Source organism: Hyperolius riggenbachi, chromosome 11 (assembly GCF_040937935.1).
Source record: "Hyperolius riggenbachi isolate aHypRig1 chromosome 11, aHypRig1.pri, whole genome shotgun sequence".
Taxonomy (NCBI): domain Eukaryota; kingdom Metazoa; phylum Chordata; class Amphibia; order Anura; family Hyperoliidae; genus Hyperolius; species Hyperolius riggenbachi.
This window is the reverse complement of record NC_090656.1, coordinates 4,009,919-4,034,267: the sequence shown is the minus strand read 5'-3', so window position 1 is coordinate 4,034,267 and position 24,349 is coordinate 4,009,919. Positions and strand designations below refer to the sequence as shown.

Genomic DNA, 24,349 nt, shown 5'->3' with positions numbered 1-24,349 from the left:
GTGCGTGATGTGCTGGTGCTGCTTAACCCACTGCTGGACGCTTGAGAGGTCATCCAAGTAATTATCTGGTCCTGTTCTTTTGGATCTGTGAGGGTTGTTGTCCTGGACAACATGGGCAGTATTGAGTGGGTTTTCTTGGGTGCTCCCCTGTGGCCTGTACGTGAACCGTCAGGGGAAACACCTCTTCCCTTGCCCCTCCCTCTTTCACCGGATTTCTTCCTCATTTCACTTATCCTTAAAGTACACGCTGACTGGCAGCAGTACAGTGGCAGTACAGAAATGCTATACAGTGGTGGGTGAGCGGTGTACCACTATTGTCAGCAGTGACACAGAGCACAATGCTATACAGTGGCGGGTGAGCGGTGTACTACTGTTCCCAGCAGACACAGAGTGGAAGTAAACACAATGCTATATAGTGTGGCTGAGCCGTGTACACAGAGTGGCATTAAACACAATGCTATATAGTCTGCTATATAGTCACCCCGAACAGGGTGATGTTCTGCAGAACCCGAACAGTGGCAAACACTGTTCGCCCAACACTACTGGGAGGGAACGCAGATTTTAGTACCTAAACACACGATACAACATGTTTTCCGGGGTCGGACTCTGAGGCACATACAGATGGTCCCGATCATCATCCTCATCATACAACTCTTCTCCTGAGTCTGACCCACCCACCACCTCTGCCACCCCAACATCCCCAGACACAGACCCCTCATCGTCCTCAACATTAACTTGGGATGCTGGCCTGAGCCAGACCTCCTCCTCCACATCAGGCCCCATCATCTCCTCAATGGCAGCCCTCATTAATCGCTCTGGCGACGGACTGATGGACACAACGTTCTCCTCCGGGGAGGGCTGCTGCTGACCACTGGCTGCTGGGGTGGATGTTATAGCTTGCGTGGGGCGTTGGCTGTTGCTGTTGTTGGGAGTGCTGCTCACAGCGGAGGTCTCTGGGGAACTCATGTTGAGCTCATATAGTGGTTGACGGTGAGTGGAGTATTACTGATCCCAGCAATATACACACTGACTGGCAGAGTACGCAATGCTATATAGTGTGGCTGAGCGAGGTACACAGAGTGGCAGTAAACAGAATGCTATATAGTGTGGCTGAGCGAGCGGTGTACCACTATTCCCAGCAGACACAGAACAGTGAACAGAATGCTATATAGTGTGGCTGAGCGAGCGGTGTACCACTATTCCCAGCAGACACAGAACAGTGAACAGAATGCTATATAGTGTGGCTGAGCGAGCGGTGTACTACTGTTCCCAGCAGACACAGAACAGTACACAGAATGCTATATAGTGTGGCTGAACGAGCGGTGTACTACTGTTCCCAGCAGACACAGAACAGTACACAGAATGCTATATAGTGTGGCTGAACGAGCGGTGTACCACTATTCCAAGCAGACACAGAACAGTGAACAGAATGCTATATAGTGTGGCTGAGCGAGCGGTGTACCACTATTCCCAGCAGACACAGAGTGGCAGTAAACAGAATGCTATATAGTGTGGCTGAGCGAGGTACACAGAGTGGCAGTAAACAGAATGCTATATAGTGTGGCTGTGCAAGCGGTGTACTACTATTCCCAGCAGACACAGAGTGGCAGTAAACAGAATGCTATATAGTGTGGCTGAGCGAGGTACACAGAGTGGCAGTAAACAGAATGCTGAGCGAGCGGTGTACTACTATTCCCAGCAGCGACACACAATGACTGGGGGGGACCCTGGCTAGCGTGGCTGGAGCGCGAACTACCCTGCCTGCCTACCCAAAGCTAAACCCACAGACAAATGGCGGAGATATGACGTGGTTCGGGTATTTATTTACCCGAACCACGTGACAGTTCGGCCAATCAGAGCGCGTTCGGGTCCGAACCACGTGACCCGTTCGGCCAATCACAGCGCTAGCCGAACGTTCGGGGAACGTTCGGCCATGCGCTCTTAGTTCGGCCATATGGCCGAACGGTTTGGCCGAGCACCGTCAGGTGTTCGGCCGAACTCGAACATCACCCGAACAGGGTGATGTTCTGCAGAACCCGAACAGTGGCGAACACTGTTCGCCCAACACTAATTGGGGGTTGGCATCCAAGAAAGGGTTGTTGGGGTTATGAAGGATCTCCCAGTCCCTGTGTTGCTGGGGACTGATTTGGGCAAGCTTGTGTCCTACTATGAACCTGCCACGACCGCCTTGTCGCGCACGGAAGGAGACGGACTCTCCACCCACCACCTGGTACTTTATACACTTGGGGAGCACCAGGGGGAGGTGGGTTGAATGTGCCCAGTTCAAGGGTACCCGGTTCAACAGTGCCTGCTTCAAAGGCACCTGAGTTTGATGTACAGACTGTTGTGATGCTGTAACTGTACCTGAGTTTACTGTACAACTTGTCTAATGAAAAAATGTCTATACCTGTCAATGTCATTACTGCATGCAATGATTTGAGTAATGTCCGTCTGTGCCATTCTAACAGTGTACCTGTGCTAGCAGTACCGCGCAGCTGCACTGCTCAGAACCCGAGCTCAGAACAGGTGGAGGGGGTTCCGGCCTTCTCCCCCTCTGACCGCAGGGATGAGACCTTTCAGCCGCTGGCCTCGTGTGACATGAGCCAGTTGGCTGAAACTGACAGCGCCGTATTCTCAGCCGCACTACAAAGTGACCTAAGCCTGGAGGTGCTCAGGCAGCAAGCCGCTGAGCCCCTCGCAGACGGGGCCGCTTTCAAGGTGTACTGGGAAGGTGGGAGACTGTACAGCGAGTCTGTACAGCCCCCTACAGGTAGATCCCACGCGAATACCAAATGGCTTGTGGTCCCGAGTGCGTTCAGGGGACATGTGCTGAAATCCGCACATGGTAATCCTCTGACGGGCACTCGGGTGTCCGCAAGACACTTGCCGGTATTCGGAACCAGTTTTATTGGCCACGGATGAACAGGGATGTAGCGAACTACTGCAGGGCATGTGCCGTCTGTCAGGAGCCAGGAAGGTCCAGGGATTCCCGTGGGGTTCCCTTAGGGCCCGTTCACACTTAAAACCACAGAACGCCGGCGATTACCGCCGGCGTTCTGTGGGATTGATTTTCCCGCGATTAGCGAGGAAAAATCACTGGACACTGCGGCGGGTTTGGAGCGATCGCGATTAGCGTGCTATGCACGCTTATCACAATCGCAAATCGCGGAACGCTCGTCGCCAAACCGCTGCATGCAGCGCGGTTGCAGTTAGTTATCGCTAACCGCAACCACGGCAGTGAGAACACTGCCACTCGCTACATTGTGTAGCGGTTCTTGCAGAACCGCTAGCGGTTTGCCGTGAGCGGGAATCGTGCGATTCCCGCTCAGGTGTGAATGGGCCCTTAGGTCCACAGCCACTTAGCAGGGGAACCCTGCGTGGGCTGGCTGTTGACCTAACCAACCCACTGCCCGTTGTCAGCAGTCCCGGCAGACACCACGTCCGACTGCAGTGGCGCAAACGCCCTGTCCAGAACGGTCTATGTCGGGTCAACCCTGAGGGTAGCAGACCGCGACCGGTCCAGGGAAACCGAGCCACAGGCTCCAATAGGCTTTCCCGCCGCACCGGCAACCCGAGACCCGTCAGCCAGGTTGGCCGACACCGGAACGCTGATGGGCTGTCCTGGTGTCAGGGGGAACTAGACCCAACAGTGCCAATGGCTGCTACGGCGGATGTCTTGCTGACAACCCCCTACACAGCGTCAGGAAGGGGAGGTGTCATGGAACAGCCGTGAGAAACGAGAACGCAATCGATTTATTGCGCCGATTGCCCGTGAGTGTAGTCAGGCCAGCGATTTAGAGACTGACATTCCTGGTTTTTAAAATAGGCAGTTTTTTTCCCCGTTAGCAGCTGGCAGGAAGACTGGCCCTGTGACTGCTGATTAAGCCAGAGGTGTAAACTCTAAGCTGATCTCACATTCAGATGTGAATTGAAGGAGCCAACAGGAGCCAACAGGGCCTTTCATAGAGGGAGATCCCAAGAAGCAGACAGCTTTACTCCAGTCAGCCTGGCTCCAGCCTTAGCAGGAAGAAATGAATGTACTATATAATCTTTTGCCCATTTACAGAATACAATAGGGTGGTTATGAGAGCGGCATCATTTGATCCGTAGGGTCATGCTGGATCTCTTGATACCAGGAGAGGGGCCCAGGGCCCCTACAACCCAGGTATGAATCTACCCAGGACCCTGATCTGCTGCACTAGCCATGTCGGATATCATATTAATCTGTATTTTCCACCAAGTATGAAGCTGGTACCCCCCTAAATATAACGTGTATGGTTCAGGAGTTACAGCATTTCATAAGTTTAGCCCTAAAATCTGAGGGAATGGACTGGCATTGGTTGGTGACTCAGAGGGGCCGGCATTGCCACACCCCCAAACCAGCTGCATCAAAAGCACCTGGCCAGCAGGTGGGCTGCGAGTCCTCCCATTCCATCCGAGAACATCCTGCGGCCAGCCAGAGGACATAGGGCTGGCGGCCATTTTGCCGACCCATCTGAAACAAAGGACACATGTGCTAGCGGCCATCTTGATTGGCCACCTTCTGTAACCTGGAACAAAGAATTCTGCTGAACTTTGATTGAAACCAAGAGCTTTAAGAACTGGAAACTGTTTTGCTTGAACTTTATGATTTTCCCACAAAAGGACATATTTCCACAAACCATAAGTATTTTCTCCCTTTATTTCATACTGGCTATTACTGTTTTAATTGTTGATTTTAATAATTGTATATATTAATTTTTTTATATTGCTGTGAATAAACGACTTTATCCAAGTCATTCACTGTCTGCTACCCTGCTAATCAGCACACACAGAACTGATCCCGGATACGCTACTGTTTGTTGTTGGCTAGACAGAATACCGTGTGTTTAACCGTTTTATTCACAGGACTAGTCAGTCAGTGGGCTCCTCGGTCCCATGGTAACCGCGGTGGTAGCAGTTTACCCTGAACCAGTGTGTGAAGTTGTAATTACCTGTATCTCACAGGCTCCCTTCTGGTTTGTCTGCGGCTAATTCTTAACGGTTCCTGCGCATTGACTGCGACCAGAGTTCGCACGATCTGTGCGCTGGCACCGTTTAGAAGGCCAATTGCGGTCAGCCACCAGGGCTCCTGTGACACCCAGATACAGAGGACACGAATGACAAGACATAACTTAAATCATCCTTTTATTTACAGTCTGAGATGGTGAGGACATACTGCAGAGATGTGGTTCTGTTTGGCTCTTTTATTCACAATCTTGGCAATACTGACCAATCCCAGGAGAAGAAAGATGAGAGCAGCTGCAAAGGATGCTGGGAGGATGATAACAGTCAGACCTGAAATAAGAAATAAAAAAAAAGTGTGAGACCACCGAAAACCAAAAAGCCTAATTTATTCAATATCCTCCGCTAAACAACTGGGAGCTCCTACTACCACCAAGAACCATGTCCTGCCCTTATAACCTATAACTGTGCTCCAACAACAAATCGCTGCTTTATTCCTGGTCTGACTTCACTGGTGGTAGGTGTGTGACTTAAAGGACAACTGAAGCGAGGGGAATATGGAGGCTGCCATATTAGTTTTAACACTTCAGGACGAGAGCAATTTTCACACATTAGCGCTGCCCCATTAATTTGCCAACAACAATTACTACTCAACACACCTAAATGATCCAAGTATTTTTTCTTCAGGAAAAATTAGGCCTCATTCAAACCTAAAATTAAAACTTAAATGCAGGTGTTTTGCGTCTGTGGGCACAGTTTCTGGTAAAAGCGCTTTCTAAACGCTTTTCCAGAGCGGTTTTGTAATTCACTCCCTGATGCAAGTCAGGAAGGGAACTCTGACCTGGAAAAGTATAAATACAATGCATTTATTCTTGAAAACGAGAATGAAATAGCTGTTTACAGCTGTTTTGCACTGCCAAAAAAGCAAGCAGCAGCTACTTCCAGTAACATCACCTGCCAGCAGTAAAAATGCTACCATGTGATAAATGTCAGAATGTAAAGCTTTTACAATGGGCAAACACTGACTCAATAATTTATACATAAATATTGTAAAAATGAAGTACTTTTTTACACTGGAGTTTCTCTTTAAAGAGACACTGAAGCGAAAAAAAATATATGATATAGTGAATTGGTTGTGTACTATGAATAATTACTAGAAGATTAGCAGCAAAGAAAATAATCTCATACTTTTTCAGGTATATAGTGTTTTTTCTAACATTGCATCACTCTAATATGTGCACATTACACAACACTCAGCATTCAAAATGAGTCTTTCAGAGCAGTCTGTGAACTAATGACCTCTCCTCTAGCAGAGAAAAAGAAACCAGTTGAGATAATAAAAGTCAGATAACAGCCCTCTACACGACTAAGTCTAATGCTGGGAATACAAGTTTCGTTTTTGCCTTCGTTTTAGCCTTCGATTCGTTCGGTAAACGAATCGAGTGTTGAAAACGTATGTGAAAATAGTCATAATCTCATTATAGTTTCGATTAATAGACCCCCAAAAAAACGAACGACTAGTGATCGAACATGTTTGATATTATCTCTCTATCCATCTAATCGAGCCATTGGTAGGCTTGATGGCTGTTCAGATCGATTATATATTCGTTTATGCCGTCCGTCCCTGTACTACGTTTCGTTTCTTTGCAGCCTTCGATCATTGGGAAAACGAAACCATTAGAATCGAAAAAAACCCGAAACCGTGGGTGGTGATATTAACCGTACGATCGATTTCGGGATCGAAAAGGACAAAAGGCACAATCGAAACGAAGGCTAAAACGAAGGCAAAAACGAAACGTGTAGTCCCAGCATTAGTCAGAGAGTTAATGGCTTGTTTGCATAGAGATAACAACTGGAGTTTAACTCTTCCTGTACTGGAAACAATTAGACTGATGTATCTGATCTTAATGTTTTATTTCTTAGCTGTACTACACATACAAATCATATAATTTTTTTCCGCTTCAGTGTCTCTTTAAGTCCTCAGTATGGCAATGTTAATAGCACCATCTAGTGGTTAAAACACTTGCTCTCAATTTACCGGCTTAATATGAAGTGACAAAACGAAAAACAGTGTTTGAAAGAAGGTTTGATATGGAATAACTTAAACTATAAATGGCGTTCTCTGTGAAATATGAGTAGCACCGGTCCGTGCGCCATTTTTCACTGTATCTACCAGTCCAAACATCCAGGGAGTGTCCTTACCTGACTCTGGACTGCCAATGCTGGACACGGAACGCTTGATCAGCCGGACAGGGCCGAACGACACAATCTTCCTGTAGGGATCGCTCAGGTCCCGTGTGGCTCTCGGCTGCAAGGAAAGAATGTAATGTTCTAGGGAAAGACACTGGTTGCTATAGGATGTCTAAAATCACATGTATAGAAAATGGTGTTTTGGTTCAGCTGAATACTCTAGGAATAGACCCATATGGAAGAATTACCTTAACCAGAACTACTTACCAGGATTAGAGGAGGGGGGGGGGGGGAATTCTATTACAAAGGACTATGTAAAGGACCTTTGTGGTGAAAATCTTAAAATGTAAAATATATGTGAACATATACAATGAAGTACAATTCTTCCAGAGTAAAATGAGCCATAATTGACTTTTCTCCTATGTTCCTGTCGCTTATAGTAGGTAATATGAAGAGGAGGAGACTGGCACTAGATGTGGGCAAGGAACATTGGGTGCACTGGATCCTGTACAGTATGCTAAAACGTGCTCTCAGAAACATACATTGCATGCGGAGAAAAAGAAAATCGAGGCACTGTGATAGCAAAAATGAAGTACCTTTAATCCACGGTGTAACAGACAGCAGGGTACACAGTGGGGGTGAGGGGAGGCATCCCCTCACCCCCACTGTGTACCCCGCTGTGTTACACCGTGGATTAAAGGTACTTCATTTTTGCTATCACAGTGCCTCGATTTTCTTTTTCTCCGCTTACAGTAGGTAGTAGATATCAAGCAGGTTTTGGACTAGCCTGTCTCCTCATGGGTGTTCACAGGGCTTTCTTTATTACTTTTCGTCCAAATGCCAAAGTGTACCATGAGCAGGGAGGCTGACCAGCATCTTTATAAAGACACTCCCTGAAAAAGATACATACAAAGAATAAAAGCCATACTGAGAATCCCCCATGAAGAGATTGACTAACCCAAAACCTGTCAGTAATGTCAGATTTCTACTACCTGTAAGTGACAGCAACATAGGAGAAAAGTAATTTATGCCTCATTTTACTGAAGAAACGCACTTTGTATGTGTTAAAGATTTTTGTGACAGTTCCGCTTTGAGGTAAAGTTGCACCAGCAGCGCTGTACACCTGTCTCCTGAAGTGCTCTGCACAGTGGACACAGCACAGCAATACCAAGAAAAACCATAAACCAGCCCTTTTAAGAGCTATTGGGTGAGGAGGACGGTCACAGGTCTGTTGTGTGGATCAGAGTACTAAACTACTGCTGCTATCCCCATCAGCAGCACAGCTCTCTCCCTGCTTCATACAGCACAGGCAGACTAAAATGGCTGAGATTTTTATAGTGGGTGTGGTCCAGGAGCAACTTCTAGCTGATTGGCTGCTGACTGAAGTGAGAAGTCAAATTTTGGCTCCACGACGACATGGGGCAGGTCGAATAAGCCATGTGTTCACCCGCTGACACGAACACGCATGCGGCAGGAACTGTCAGGACCATCTCTATAGGCAAGTATTTAATTCCCAGCTCATTTCAAACTCTTAAAAACATACTCTAATAATAAAAAAAAAAAAAAAAAGGCAAAATAGTGTTGTGAGGGAGGAATGCAGGATCAGCACAACCCAGATCAAAGCCTGGGGAGAAAACCACATGCCTCGGAGGACCAGGGAAACCTCCGGACCATCCAAACGCCCCTCCGAACAATCTGACAAAGGTTGCAGACAGGGCCGTTTCTTGGGCAGGGCGACCACCCTGGGCGCAGACCGGCAATTAGAAGGGGGGCTCAGGCAGAAGGACATAACCGCTAGGGAGCTGGTGATGCGCGGTGCAGCCAAATGGAAGGAGGAAGAAGATTACCAGCGCGATCTCCTTCCGACTCCTCCTGGGCTGCCTGCGTCTGATGTCCTGTAGCGGTACTGCAGGCTGTCACCTCTGCGTGATGACAGCTGATATCCTGTAGCGGTACTGCAGGCTGTCACCTCTGCGTGATGACAGCTGATGTCCTGTAGCGGTACTGCAGGCTGTTACCACCGCGTGATGACACCTGGTGTCCTGTAGTGGTACTGCAGGCTGTCACCTCTGCGTGATGACACCTGATGTCCTGTAGCGGTACTGCAGGCTGTCACCACCGCGTGATGACACCTGGTGTCCTGTAGTGGTACTGCAGGCTGTCACCTCTGCGTGATGACACCTGATGTCCTGTAGCGGTACTGCAGGCTGTCACCAGCGCGTGATGACACCTGATGTCCTGTAGCGGTACTGCAGGCTGTCACCACCATGTGATGACACCTGGTGTCCTGTAGTGGTACTGCAGGCTGTCACCACTGCGTGATGACACCTGATGTCCTGTAGCGGTACTGCAGGCTGTCAGTGGGTGGTGCCCATGAAGGAGTCAGCTTTCTGGGCTCTCCTATGTGTTTTCTTGGTCTCTGCTCCCTCCTGGATCAGCGGCTGGTCACTAGTAAGTAGGCAGGTCTACTTGTGACCTGTGGCTGTGTGACTGTCCCTAAAGAGTAAGGGTTCCCGAGTCCATGAGGGTGGGGGGTTAGGGAGTGCAATTTTTACACCCTCAGCCTAGGTGCAATTTAGCCTAGAAACTGCCCTGGTTGCAGATGGCCATACCCGCTCCGCACAATACACCCCACGCCTCTGCAGCAGCACAGGGGCCACTCAGGCAGAGCCCTCCATGCTACAATGAAGATGGCCATACTGTGCAGGGCCAGTGGGTTTACACTGTTGTACACAGGAGAGGGGGGGGGGGGGCGGCCGCAAAGATAAGGGTCTTGGCTCTGACCGCAGGGGGCATCATATGCAGTGTCCAGAGGCTTCCCTCTAATGACCTTTTTAAGATACAAGTATACTAGAGCAGAAATGTTAAGCTGCCTACAAACATCTAATATTTGTTGGCCAGTTTTACCACTTCCATATAATACGAGTGCCAACAGATTGTGCAGGCTAGCTCATTACATGAAAAAAATGACAGCAGAATGCAGTAAAGAGGACCTGTAGTGACATATAGCAGAATGCAGTGAAGAGGACCTGTAGTGACATAGCAGGATGCAGTAAAGAGGCCCTGTAGTGACATAGCAGAATGCAGTAAAGAGGCCCTGTAGTGACATATAGCAGAATGCAGTAAAGAGGCCCTGTAGTGACATATAGCAGAATGCAGTAAAGAGGCCCTGTAGTGACATATAGCAGAATGCAGTAAAGAGGCCCTGTAGTGACATATAGCAGAATGCAGTAAAGAGGCCCTGTAGTGACATATAGCAGAATGCAGTAAAGAGGCCCTGTAGTGACATATAGCAGAATGCAGTAAAGAGGCCCTGTAGTGGCATATAGCAGAATGCAGTGAAGAGGACCTGTAGTGACATAGCGGAATGCAGTAAAGAGGCCCTGTAGTGACATAGCAGAATGCAGTAAAGAGGCCATGTAGTGACATAGAATAATGCAGTAAAGAGGCCCTGTAGTGACAAAGAATAATGCAGTAAAGAGGCCCTGTAGTGACATAGCAGAATGCAGTAAAGAGGCCCTGTAGTGACATAGCAGAATGCAGTAAAGAGGCCCTGTAGTGACATAGCAAAATGCAGTAAAGAGGCCCCGTAGTGACATAGCAGAATGCAGTAAAGAGGCCCTGTAGTGACATAGCAGAATGCAGTAAAGAGGTCCTGTAGTGACAGAATGCAGTAGAGGAACCCTGGAGTGACCTAGAATGCAGTCAATTATTCAGGATACTCACTTTTACAGTAATTTTCATGTTTTCAGTATCAGAAACCCTCTCTATGTAACACCTCCCTCGCAGTGACGCTTAGCTAGGCTGCTTAGCTATGTTGAATTGTCCTCCCAAAGCATTCTGGGAGACAGGTATATTTTGTACTGGCTTCAGAACTCTGACCAAACAGCCTGCAGAGCTGCACCTGACAGGACTAGAGGTCACCACAAATTTCACAATGTAGATCGGGGCACGGAAAGATTCTACGATGGGCAAACACTGACTACAGTTGTAAATTAATAAAATGTTATTTTGTCACCACAGTTCCTCTTCAAAACAAGGAAGTCTCCCCACTGCTGAATAAGCCACCAGATATAGCCCGAGAGACCCATCACGCAGTGGCCACTTCACATACACACTGCATGACCTTGGTGTGTTCAGAGACACGCTGCAGATTCAGTTGTTCTGCCCTCTCCATGATCTGGTTACACCCAAAAAGGAAAAACAAAAAACAAAAGCACACAAATCAAAGGAGGATGTCCCAAAATAGTAAAGAGGAAGGACAGCAACACCTCGAAAGCAATTCCTGAACCAAAATGAGTCGGTTGCAGAAGCAAGAATACAAAAAGGTTTCAGTTTAGAGCCAAGCCTGCAGGAAAAGCCGACATTCACAGGAAAAGTTCTGCAATTGGGCATTTAAAGAGTAGCTGAGACAAAAACAAACAAAAATGCGATACCATAATTCCGGCGTATTAGACGACTCACCAACTTTTCCAGTCAAAGTATAGAGTTTGGGATATACTCGCCGCATAAAAATATCCATCTTCCAGCACACCAAATTAAAAATTTGAAAAAGTTATGTACTGGTGCCATGTATGAGCAGATACTGGTGCTGTACTGTATGTGGTACCAAATATCTAATAGTATACAGGCGATTGACTGGTTGGATTGGTCAGCTCTCCGTTTATCAGAGCGGTATGGAAGAATAGATTGCGCTGTGCCCATAAAAGACACCTCTTTCACCATTCTGGCCCCGCCCTTGTATCCCATTTACCTCCTTCTCTGCCTCTCAGATCTCGCACATGTGCGCCTGCGCCGCTTCACTACAGTCCTCAGCAGCGAGATCTGAGAGGCGGTAACAGGATAGGATCTCACACATGTGCAACTGTACCGCTTCACTACAGTCCTCAGCAGCCAGATCTGAGAGGCGGTAACAGGATAGGGTCTCACATGTGCGCCTGCGCTGCTTCACTACAGTCCTCAGCAGCGAGATCTGAGAGGCGGTAACAGGATAGGATCTCACACATGTGCGCCTGCACCGCTTCACTACAGTCCTCAGCAGCCAGATCTGAGAAGCTGAAACAGGATAGGATCTCACACGTGCGCCTGCACCGCTTCACTACAGTCCTCAGCAGCCAGATCTGAGAAGCGGTAACAGGATAGGATCTCACACATGCGCCTGCATTGCTTCACTACAGTCCTCAGCAGCCAGATCTGAGAAGCGGTAACAGGATAGGATCTCACACATGTGCACCTGCACCGCTTCACTAGTCCTCAGCAGCGAGATCTGAGAGGCGGTAACAAGATAGGGCGTATCACCTGACATCAATGACCAGCGATGCTCGAAATTACCCAAATTCAATTAAGAGTACATTCGAATTCAGGTCAAATTTGGATTTGACCGGTTCAAATAGACTCGAATCCGGATCAGGGGAAAATTCAGGCGTGATCACGAATTTGTGAGTCAAAACCCAACGACTTTAAGGGTTAATTGGAGAGATAGGAGCCGGAGAAATAATATAAAAATTCGAGGCCTCCCGGTGGATTTGGGGAACAGGAAACTATTGCCTACAGCAGTACAGATTTTTAAAGACCTGCTGGGAGAAAATGCCACAGATACAATAGAGTTGGATCGAGTTCATAAAGTCGGCAAAGCTAGAGCCTCTGATAAGGGTAATGTGATAGATGTGCTGTGTAATGTACATTCCTTCAGCCAAAAGGAAGGTATTCTGAGGAAGGCAAAGGAAATTGGTGACCTCAACTTTAAAGGCCACAAGATTGAGCTCTATAACGATTTATCGAGAAGAACAATTTTGAGACGAAGGATGCTGAAACCTATACTTGCTAGTGTTAAAAAAAAAAGGGAGGAATTTATCGATGGGGTTTTCCTCTATCACTGACAGTAACTATAGCCAGCAGATCATTTGTGTTAAAGGATGGAGACCCGATTGCGCCACTCCTGGCCAACTTCAATTTGCCGGAGGTGGAGATAGACGGATGGGAGGCGGGGGAGGGGGAGGTGGAGGACCCAATTCCTAAGGCAGGATTTACCTAATCAACTGAGAGTTCAGTCTGGTTGAGGGAGTCTAAGGGACTTATTTCACTAACGGATCGCAGCCACAGCGATCGGGTGGAATTGTAAACAAAGGATCAAAAGGGGGAAAATAGGGGACAAACGGATGTTGGGTAGGAATGGTAGATATGAATGTATTGTAGAATATAGAGAGGTTAGTTTGTATGTAAAGCCCTGGACCCTAACCGTAACTCCCGCCCGGTATGGCGTAGGTTCTCACTGTAGGGGGGTGCATGTTTTTTGTAATGATTATAATAAAGGTAGATGAATTGTATAAGAATTGAAACAATCAATGTTAAAGGTGCAAATTCTGGTATCAAAAGAGGCAGGATTTTAAGCGAACTTAGCAATAATAATATTGATATAGCTTTTCTTCAAGAGACCCATTTCAGGGGAGGCTTTAATCCAGGAAAATATTATAAAAAATATAATCAATGGATTCTTAACTCTAGAACTGCGGGCAAATCGAGAGGGGTAGCAATCGTGCTATCCTCCAAAATAAATTTCGAGATTGAATCAATAAAAAGGGATGAGGAGGCAAGATTTCTAATGGTAGTAGGTAAATTGGATAATCAGTTAACTACGTTAGTAAATATTTACGCTCCTAATAAAGGACAATGCCAATTTATTAGAAAACACCTAGATACGGTTTGGGAGTTAAAAAAAAGGTAGATTAGTAATAGGAGGTGACTTTAATATAGTATTAGATCCGGAAAAAGACTCTTCCAAAAAAAAAAAATCTAGTATTGGAAAGAAACAAATAAAGAGGCTAATGGACAAATTTAGGTATACGAAATTGGTCGATGTATGGAGAATTTACAATCAAGATACGCTGGATTTCACTTTTTATTCCCCGGTGCATAACACCTACTCTAGGCTGGATTTTTTCCTAGTAGAACAGGAATATCTACTCGACATAATTGATGTGAAGATTGGCTGTATCACCTATTCCGATCATGCCCCGGTTATCATTACGATTAAATGGAACGATAGACTTAGGAAAGAATTTAATTGGAGTTTAAATGGGCTTCTATTAAAAGAACCCGGGGTTAAAAAGACGATAGAGGATCAAAATGACCTCTATTTTAAAGAGAATGAAAACTCCGTCACGTCCTCTCGTACCCTATGGGAATGCTTTAAATGTGTAATGAGGGGTGCTCTAATGGCACAGGTGGGCAGAGTTAAATTGGAAAAAAAACAGAAACTGGAAAATTTGATGATAGCCCTGGGTGAAGCTGAAAAAGTTCATAAATCTTCTCCCATAGAAGCGAATTTCATAAAGCTTGTCTGTATCAGACAAGAGTTGAATGCCTTGTTAAACTCCCAGTGTCGCAATCAGTTCAAGCGGCTGAAAAAAAATTACGTGATTAGTATTAACAAACCGGGGAAAGTTATGGCAAGTTTAACAGAAAAAAAGAAGAAACGCAATTATATAGAGAAAATTCGCGACAGTAAAGGCGATATGTGCTTTGATGGTAGCAGTATAGGAAATGTTTTTGCCAATTATTACGGAGACTTGTTTAATCTAAGTATGAATACGACCCCGGATCAATTGGCAAGTTATTTTCGTTTATTGAAGTTACCTCAGTTGGGGATGGAGGAAAAAGAGGAACTTGAGGCCCCAATTACCGAAAAAGAAATCAAAGAAGTAATCCATACTATGCAAAGCCAAAAAAGCCCAGGCCCAGACGGCTTCGGTGCTGACTTTTATAGGGATTTTGACGATAAAATAATTCCATGGCTATGTAAAGTGATGAATGAATATAATGGTAGAGAACCCTTTTCACGTACCGGAAATTTAGCGACAATTACAGTAATCCCAAAGGAGGGGAAAAATGTAGAAAGCTGCTCAAGTTATAGGCCGATCTCAGTGATAAACACTGACGTGAAGATTTATGCGAAAATACTTACACTAAGAATAGAAAAAATATTGGACAACATATTAGGTAAAGAACAGGCCGGCTTTAGAAAAGGCCATTATATGCGAGATAATATCTTTGCAGCAATTAATTTTCAATTTAAAGCTAAATGTAATAAAGACCAAGCAGTTATGTTAGCAATCGATGCCGAAAAGGCATTCGACTGAATAGCTAGGCCTTTTATGCAGCACTGAGGTCGTATGGTTTCGGGGAAATTGTTAGACAGAATTAAGGGATTATATCAAAATCAAGAAGCCAGGGTTAAGATTAACGGGCTATTGTCAAAGCCTTTTACAATAAATAATGGAGTCAGACAGGGCTGTCCCCTCTCTCCTCTATTGTTTAATCTGTGTATGGAGGTTTTGATCTCGTTTATACAGAAGGATACGGAGGTACTGGGTTGGAAAGTGGGGGATTACGAAAATAAGATTCTAGCTTACGCGGACGATTTACTGCTAACCCTAAGCAACCCCAAACTTTCACTAGATAAGGTTTATAAAGTTCTAGAGGATTTTTGTAAGGTCTCAAATTTCAAGATAAATAATGAGAAGTCAATTTTGTTAAACCTGGGTTGTGACCAGGGTTTATTAGAAGAGATTAAAAATAAGTACAATTTTAACTACACAGATCAGAAAATTAAATATCTAGGGATTAATATCTGTAAAAATAGCAATGACCTTTTTAAAGAAAATTATGTAGCTATCCAGAATGAAGGTATACATCTCCTAAATGCAATGGAAAGATCTCCCCTGAACGCCATCGGCAGAATTAACTTCATAAAAATGAAAGTTCTTCCCAAAATTAATTTTGTTATGCAGAACCTCCCGATAGCAGTCCCTAAATCCTGGTTCGCAAAGTGGGACAGAGTTTTTGGGGATTTTATCTGGCGAAAGAACAAACATAGAATAGCATTTTGAACGATTTGTCGCTCCAAGGATATGGGTGGTATGGGGGTTCCTAATGTGCAATATTATTATAATAGTATACAATTAGATAGGCTTTTGGACATTAGGATAGCTTCTCACCAAAAATTCTGGTCCAGATATGAGAGGGAAATTATAGACTTTACTCTGATAGAATCATGGCATCCCAAAACGGTCAGGAAGGTTGTACAAGGAACATCACACCCTCTTTTAACCCCCACTCTGCAGTCCTTCCTGGAATTATTAGAACGGGACTACAAAAAAGAAATCCCACCTCTGACGACTTTGGGAAATAATCCGGATTTTAAACCTGGACTGAATTGTTGGTTTAGGGACTCCTTGTTCATCCCGACAATAACGCTATCCGAAATTACTGATTCAAATATATGGGATCTAGAGATAGGCAAAAAGAAAGAATAATATTTTAAAGACTCCCAATTATTAAGCTTTCTCGATAAAGTCGGGGGTAAGATCAGAAAACAACAAAACTTCTTCGAAAAGTGTTTTTCTAATGCTACAAAGAAGGAAAAATCTATATCCCACTTATATACATTTCTAAGCCAGCATTTGGACTCACCTCTCCCTCCTTTCTGTAGTAAATGGGCAAAGGAGTTAGACCCTCCACCTTCCCTGGACTGGGTCAGAATATTTCAAAACATCTGGTTAACACACAACCCTGGGTATCAGTTGATTAACTACAAATTGGTAGCAAGATGGTATATCTCCCCGGCTCGGAAAGCAAAGATGGGAGCAAACCAAGAGGATTTATGTTGGAGATGCCACAGCAATATGGGCGATCTGAAACATATGTGGTGGACCTGTCCTATGATACAGAAATTTTGGTCAGCTATAGAGTCTTTCTGCGGCAGAAAGCATAGCAATAGTGGTAAATTCACAGAATCAGAGACCATTTTTGGATCCGTCGACAAAGGTAGTTGGGTGCTACCAGCTGCAACTGTGGCTAAAAAATTAATAGCTTGTAACTGGAAGAGCCCAAGTGTCCCGGCTCTAGGGGAGTGGATCACTGAAATGGGACGGTTCCTGGAATTAGAAGGGTGGGAGGAAGACGAGGGCACCGATAGTAAAATCCAGGATAGGTGGAGAGCAGCATGGTTGGAGATTATCGAATAGGATAAGTGGGGAGGGGGCTCAGGGCTGTATGACTGGAGAGTGGATGAAGGATATATGGGAGTATGTATGGAATTCTACAGGGGTGTGGTTGAGTGGGAGCAAAAGTATTCCTGTATGCTTCAGAATGTATACTAGTAAAAGGTGTTAATTATGTATTTAAAAATGCCAACTTATGATGAAAGTTCAGCTCAACTCGGGAGCATAGCTATGAAGTGATGTACTCATTAGTTGAGCATGTGAACGTTCTGAGGAAAAAAAAAAAAAAAAAAAAAAAAAATTAAGGGTTAATTGCAGAGCCCCCTTAAATGCCAGAATCACCTAATTTGCAGGTAATGTTAAGAAAAGTGAGCAAGGGGAAAAATTCTCAAAAAAACCTTATACTTTGAGAAAAGAGATTTAAAAGTTCAAAAAAACCAGATACATTTAAATGCTGGTCAATGACAGATCGTGGGAAATATTTCCCAGCAGTTAATAGCAAAGGCCCCTTACATCCTAGCAACACCAAATTTGCAGGATATGTTAAAAAGATAGCTGGAAACTAGATTTACACACATACACACTTTTTTAGGGAATGTTCTGAGTGGGAAATCGGGGGAAAAAAAAAAAAAGGGGGTCCTTCCCGAGCCTCTGTAACCCCTTGTCCCCCATGCAGGCTGGGATAGCCAGAATGTGGAGCCCCAGCCAACTGGAGCTTCCCACCCCAAGCTATACCAGCCTGCATGGTCCATGTTATGGGGGAATCTGGGGAGAGGGGTGGCCAAGCCTTCCACTCCACCTCTTCCCCCCCCCCCCCCCCCAAACCCTTGTCCAATCCATGGACAAGGGGCTCTTCCCCACCTCTGGTGCCCCAGGAGGAGGTGGGGCGATGACTCCGGGGGGGTTCATGGTGGCATCCGGGAGTCCTTTAAGGGGACCCCAGTTGCCCACCTCCTCGCAGGAGAAATGAGTATAGGGGGTACAAAGTACCCCTTACCCATTTCCACAAAGTGTTAAATAAAATAAAAATACAACCATGAGCAAAGTATTTTAATATTCTTAATTAACCAGAAATACTTACCTGTACCTTTAAAAAAGAAAAAAGTTCCAACATCAATATCCTCGGTAAATGATCCAACGAATACAGTGGCCTCAATTCACAGAGCTTTATCAAACACTTTATCAAACGTTTGATAATTTTCCTCATGGGTAAAATCTAATTTTGAATTCACTAAGGTGTTATAGATTTATCAAATATTTTATCGATGAAATGATCAATCAATCTATAACACCTTAGTGAATTCAAAATTAGATTTTACCCATGAGGTAAATCAAACGTTTGATAAAGTGTTTGATAAAGCTCCGTGAATTGAGGCCAGTATCCTCCAATCTTGCGAACTTCAATTACCTTGATTGAAGAAGATCTCCCACGGCCGGCAATTCGCTACTATAGTTTAGAATGCGTCCCGCAGACACATTGTGCCGGCTCCCGCTGTCCTCCCCACCTGTCACCTCACCTAGCACCCAGCAGCACCCGTGGGTGCAGCCAGGTGGGGAGGAGAGCCAGGATCTGCCAGCTACACATCCACACAGGATGCTTTCTAAGCTATAATAACCAGCTCACCAATGAGCCAGTTCTTTTTGTATTGAATGAATCTGAGCCACACGTGGACCCCCGGAACATGTCCTACAAGAGCTTATCGAATGTTATCGTGGCTGTGCTCCCGATGTGTACAAGGAGCGCGGCAGTAAGCTGGAGTCGCTCTGCCACGAGTGGCTACTGCATAGGCGCAACCTCACTAGTGTACAACAGGTAGCGCCAACATGAACTTCAAGAGGTTCTTGGACAGTGGAGGTGGTCTTGAGGATGACACAGGATCCAGAGGCTTCCCTCTTCATAGGCAAGTGCCATGAGTGACATACAAAAGGAGCAGCACATGCAGAGGAAGGGCGGCTCTGGGTGCCCCTTCAGCTGTAAAAACTGAGCTCTGCCTCCAGCTGTGATAAGCTCCACCACTTCCTGTGTGAAGCCCCACCCACAGGAAGCTCCTCTCCATCTGGGACAATTTGGAGTAAATAGGTGCCATACAGGAATCCTAGTGCAACCACCACTAGAGCTGTGTGGGACCAGGTAAGGTAATGTCTGACAGCAGTGACCTCTCCACTCCCCCAGCATCCATAGTGACCTCTCTCCACCTAGGACCAATACTGACCTCTCCCTTTCCAGAAATTGCACTGCAGTGATCCTGCCTCCCCAGCACCCACATTGACCTTTCCCTCCCCCAGCAATACCCTTCCGGGCCCCAGCAGCACTGCACCAATAGTGACCTCCAGCACCTAAACTGACCTCTCCCTCCCCCAGCACCCCCAATGACTGCCCCTTCCTGCACCACCCACACTGCCCTCTACTTTAACATCCACCCTTTCCCCCATAGCTGGCGTCCAGTACTCACATGACCTCAAGTACCTGCACCCAGGCCCGACAATGCACCCAGTACTCACCTGCACACAGCCTCTACATGGCACCCATTTTCTGCACCAAACCACCACTTAACCAGTACCCACACAACCTCTGAGACACCAATTGCTATGCCCCTGTACATGGTGTGAAGCCATAAGAGCTGGCCACAGAATGGCATCTGGTAGTCAGATATGTGGGACACGGTAAACCATTCTTATCTGGAGAGACTCAAGGCTGGAAGGACTTGTTGCTGACTCAAGGCTTATAGCAAACTGCAGCCTTTGTCTGGCTAAGAGCACTTTGCATTGCCAACATGTCACCCCATAGTTCGATCACAACCACCAGCCTCTCATAGCTGCTATTATATAGCGGGGACATCTTCCACAGCGATGTACAGAGTATACTTGGTGGGATTTGCCTTCTTAAAACAGAGGGCAACTAAGGATTTGTAGCATGTCGAAAGCCAACTCACATTGGCTGGGAATAGAACCCAGGCCTACCGCTCTGTAGGTTGCTATCCTAACCATCATACCACCAACACTACATGCTGAAAGTGAGTTACCTACCACACTGAGACCTGGGTTCAATTCCCACCCACGGTATGCAAGCTGGCTTTTGAAATACTACAATTCCCTGGAAGACGAGGAGGGAATAGGGAGGAAGGAGGAAGGGAGGAGGGAGAATTTGTTAGGTAGTAAATTTGAATTCCGTAAAATTCAGTGGAATTCTGTTTGAGCGATAGCCATTCCGTCATATCGGAACCACCAAATTCTGGCTGGAATCATGGAATTTATAATTCCGTGGAATCCAGCGACCATCCCTAATTTTGCTGGCCCCAGATACAGTAATGTTTCTCTGTACAGTAATGTCTCACCTGTTCGCAGGAGTGGCTGGTGTTGCTTCGACACACCCGGATCCGGCAATGCACATACAACTCTGGGAATTTCACAAAACGGAACATCTGCATAGAGAATCGGCTCAGCAAGTGGTCCTCAGACTGCAGGATCTCCACTGTAGAGTCATAAGCCAGTCTGCAAACAGGACACCATTATTCTAGAGCATGCATAACATTACAGAGCAGCTCATTAAATGATGGACATTAGGACCTAGATTGGCCACCATGGAGAGATTACTGAACCTGCAAAGATGAGCCTATTGCACAGAATATACATTACAGAGCAGTCCATCAGGTTACTGGCTTGACTTCCTGCTAGGCCATTGTGGGGGGGGGGGGGGGGAGGGGGTCATTACTTATGGTAAAAGTGTATTCTGTAGAATGTCCTCTGAGGAATACTTTTTGGACCATAAGACGCACCGTGCTATACAGTGGAGAGGCACTCTTCTCTACTGTCTTTAAGGATGACCTCATCAAACGAGGGAGCCCAAGCTACAGTACAGAAGACTGCCCGCCAGTGTATATCAAGCAGAGCCGCCCCTCCCAGGACAGAGGGGGCAACACTGACCTCTGCAGCACATGGTTATGGGGGGGAGGGGAGCAAAGCTGAGCATAGCAGGACATTGCCACTGTCACTACACTGCGGGAGGAATGGACCGGGGTATTAGTATTCCTGCACAGTTTTGCAGCACCACATTCAGACCATAAGACGCACTAACATCTTTCCCTTTTTTGGGGGGTGGATCTTATGGTAAAAAAAAACAAAAAAACAAAAAAAACACGACAGTTGACTGGACAGGATTCCTTATTGACCACAATTAGGTCATCAGTCCTGCAGTGCAGTTTATTGACTGTGCCCCACTTAGTCAGCAGGATGCAACATAGCCAGAATGGACCTGTGGTTCCATTGGTTGCGGAAAATCTCAGATTTGCCCCACGTAAACCAGACAAATCCCCAGCACATCGATTGCTCCAATAATACTCCACTCATTATTGGCCATCAAGGCAAGACAGACGACTTGTTTCCTTCTAGCCATAGACTAAACAGAATGTTTATACGGAGAGCCTGGAGGACAACGACCCCCCCCCCCCCCCATGACTCCATACACTCGTTCATCTATCGGAGACCCCACTGGGCAGCTTCTGCAGCTGGCCACCACAGCTCCTCGTCTCACCCATCAAAGATGATCTTGTGTCTGATCCGGTTGCCGGGATTGGCTACAGGTGTGGCCCAGCACTCCTCCAGTTTGAGGGTGAAGTATTCCTGTAGACCATCTCCCAGGATCTGCAGCTGGATGTAGAGGCGGTCTGTGATTGGTATGACCGGAGGGTGATCATACGGGTCCAGGAAGTCTGCTGTGGGGTAAAGGCTCATGGTGACGTTAAGCTCTCCTTCCTTTGTCACAAAGGTCACCACCCTGTGGGGGAAGAAGACAACTAAGGACACATGACAAGGGCATCTGCATCCAAGAGGAATACTAAATGAAATACCAAGTATAGAAGAGCAGAGGGGGGAAAATTCCATAGCAATTACCACGAGATTCAGAGATGGAAGCTGGTTCCCCAAGGGTTTTATTATCCCGTTGGAAATCGCAAGGTCACCAGAATCTCACTGTACACTGCAGACCACGATCAGATCGCAGCAATAATTGTAGTGGAAATGGAAATAGACAAGTGATCACAGGGTGATTGCAATTTAGAGGAAAAGGGCCTTAAAGCTTGTATGCAATTACAAATTAGATGTAGCATGTACATTTGCAGCATTCGATTTTTTTTGGATGGATAAGTCCATTTGCAAGCTGCATAAAAATTAGCACAGCAACTTCCATCAACTGAGAATTAGCATCTCATCAACAAAACCTAATACAAGTTGCTGCAACAGGCAGCAAGACACCATTTTGAAGAGAACCTGAGACAAGAAGAGTCTCAGGTACCAAACTTACCTGTGGCTTCCTTAAAAAAGGGAAAGTCAGTGGTGAATAAAAAAAAAACAAACAAAAAAAAAAAAAAAACAACCTACTTACCTGGCGTTTCCTCCAGCCCCTGGAAGCAGTCCTGTGCCCTCGCCGCAGCTCCTGGTCCCCCACCTTGCCAGGTCTGCACCTTACTGTGCGGTTCACAGAGTTACACTGGCATCTGTACTGTGCAGGCGCAAAACTACGGTGCCTAAACAGTACAGTAGTGACATCAAGGCAACTCCCGTGAGCTGTACATTGGAGCGCAGGAGGCATTTTGTACCGGAGGGGACCCTGGACCACTGGCGGGGAGCTGAGCTGCAGCGAGGGAATAGGACAGCTGCCAGGGGCTGGAAACAGTAGATTTTGATTTTTATTCACCTTGGACCTTCCCTTTAAAAGCCGCTGGTCCCTCGCCACCTCCCTGGGTGGTTCCTGTCACTTGCAAATCATCCCAAAAAGCTGGCCGAGTGGCGCTTCATCGCACAAGACCGGCACACTCCCATCCCTGGGAGCGTTCTGCACAAGCGCAGAATGCTCCCAGCCGCAGGAGCGCACCTGGCCAGGCATGTGAAACGAATTGCGACTCGGCCAGGCTTTCGTGCTATTTGCAATTGACAGGTGCCACCTGGAGAGACGGTGAGGGACGAGCGGACTTAAGGAAGCACCAGGCAAGTATGGAATCAAACTTATCTCAGGTACACTTTGAAGAGGAACGTTAACCTAGAATTGATCTTCACCCAAATAGTAGCAAACACCCCCTTTCCCATGAGAAATATCTGCATTTTCGCAAATAGAATAGGGACATTTGCAAGGGTTCATTCACACTGGCAATCACAAAAATGCTAGCATTTTGTCAGTTATTTTTTTTACACTCAACATGATTGAGAGATTGTTTAACATTTGAACCACAATCACTCCAAAACCAGGGAAAAAAGTGCTGCATGCTCAGCGTTTCCAATTCACATGAATCGCTGGCAATCGTTGTAGTGAAATCACCATCATGTACTAAACATTACACTATTTTTAAAGTGAGCGTTTCAAAGCACTGGAAATCACACGGAAAGCTCCCTAGTATGAATAGGCCCTTAGGCTAATAAATGAGGTGAACCCCTCCCACAGTATGACATCATGGCTATGACCATTTCCTGTCTGAACCTAATTGCATTGTGGGATATAACAGCTGTTTGTGTCTTGTCCATTTTTCATCAAGTCTGCCAAAAGCAAAGCTGTCAAACTGCAGGCTTATGCCAGGTACACCATACAATTTTTCTGACAAATTTCCTGTCAGATCGATTTTCAATCGATTCTGTTCACTCCTATGGAAAAAAAATCGATTGGAAATCAGATCAGACCTGTTGGAAATAAATTTACAGATTTATTGTCAGATCGACTATTGTGTGTACCTAGCATTACAGCGGACCAAACATTACGCGCTGTCCAGTCATTTCTTTAGCTTCAAATTTTTAACATCTCACTTTGCACTTTATTAAATTGGTGAAAATGTGATTTTAATTGTATGGTGTGTGGCCACCTTAAAGGGAACCTAAGCTGAGAAGGATATGGATTTTTCTTTTTAAAATACCAGTTGCCTGACTCTCCTGCTGATCCTGTGTCTCTAATACTCTCAGCCGCAGCCCCTGAACAAGCATTGCAGATCAGGTGCTCTGACTGAAGTCAGACTGGATTAGCTGCATGCTTGTTTCAGGTGTGTGATTCAGACACTACTGCAGCCAGAGAGCAGCAGGACTGCCAGGCAACTGTTACTGTTTTGGTCACAATATTTGTGCTGCTTGGAACTCTGCTTTACAATTTGTTAGTATATCTATGTTCCCCTTGTCTTATTGTGCTTTGTAAAGTGCTG

General features: G+C 46.0%; 1 protein-coding gene across 2 annotated transcripts in view; it reads right to left on the bottom strand.

The window, feature by feature from the left end:
- Positions 1-5,149: 5,149 nt before the first annotated feature.
- LOC137537583 (pancreatic secretory granule membrane major glycoprotein GP2-like) overlaps positions 5,150-24,349 on the bottom strand; it is a 43,217-nt gene continuing 24,017 nt past the window's right edge. For both annotated transcript variants that reach the window (XM_068259456.1, XM_068259457.1), the window contains exons 6-9: positions 21,706-21,948; positions 20,510-20,666; positions 7,186-7,291; positions 5,150-5,316 (exon numbers count right to left, since the gene is read on the bottom strand). In XM_068259456.1, coding sequence (XP_068115557.1) covers positions 5,171-5,316; positions 7,186-7,291; positions 20,510-20,666; positions 21,706-21,948 — 652 coding nt within the window. In that variant the 3' untranslated portion in view covers positions 5,150-5,170. The remainder of the gene's footprint in view (positions 5,317-7,185; positions 7,292-20,509; positions 20,667-21,705; positions 21,949-24,349) is intronic.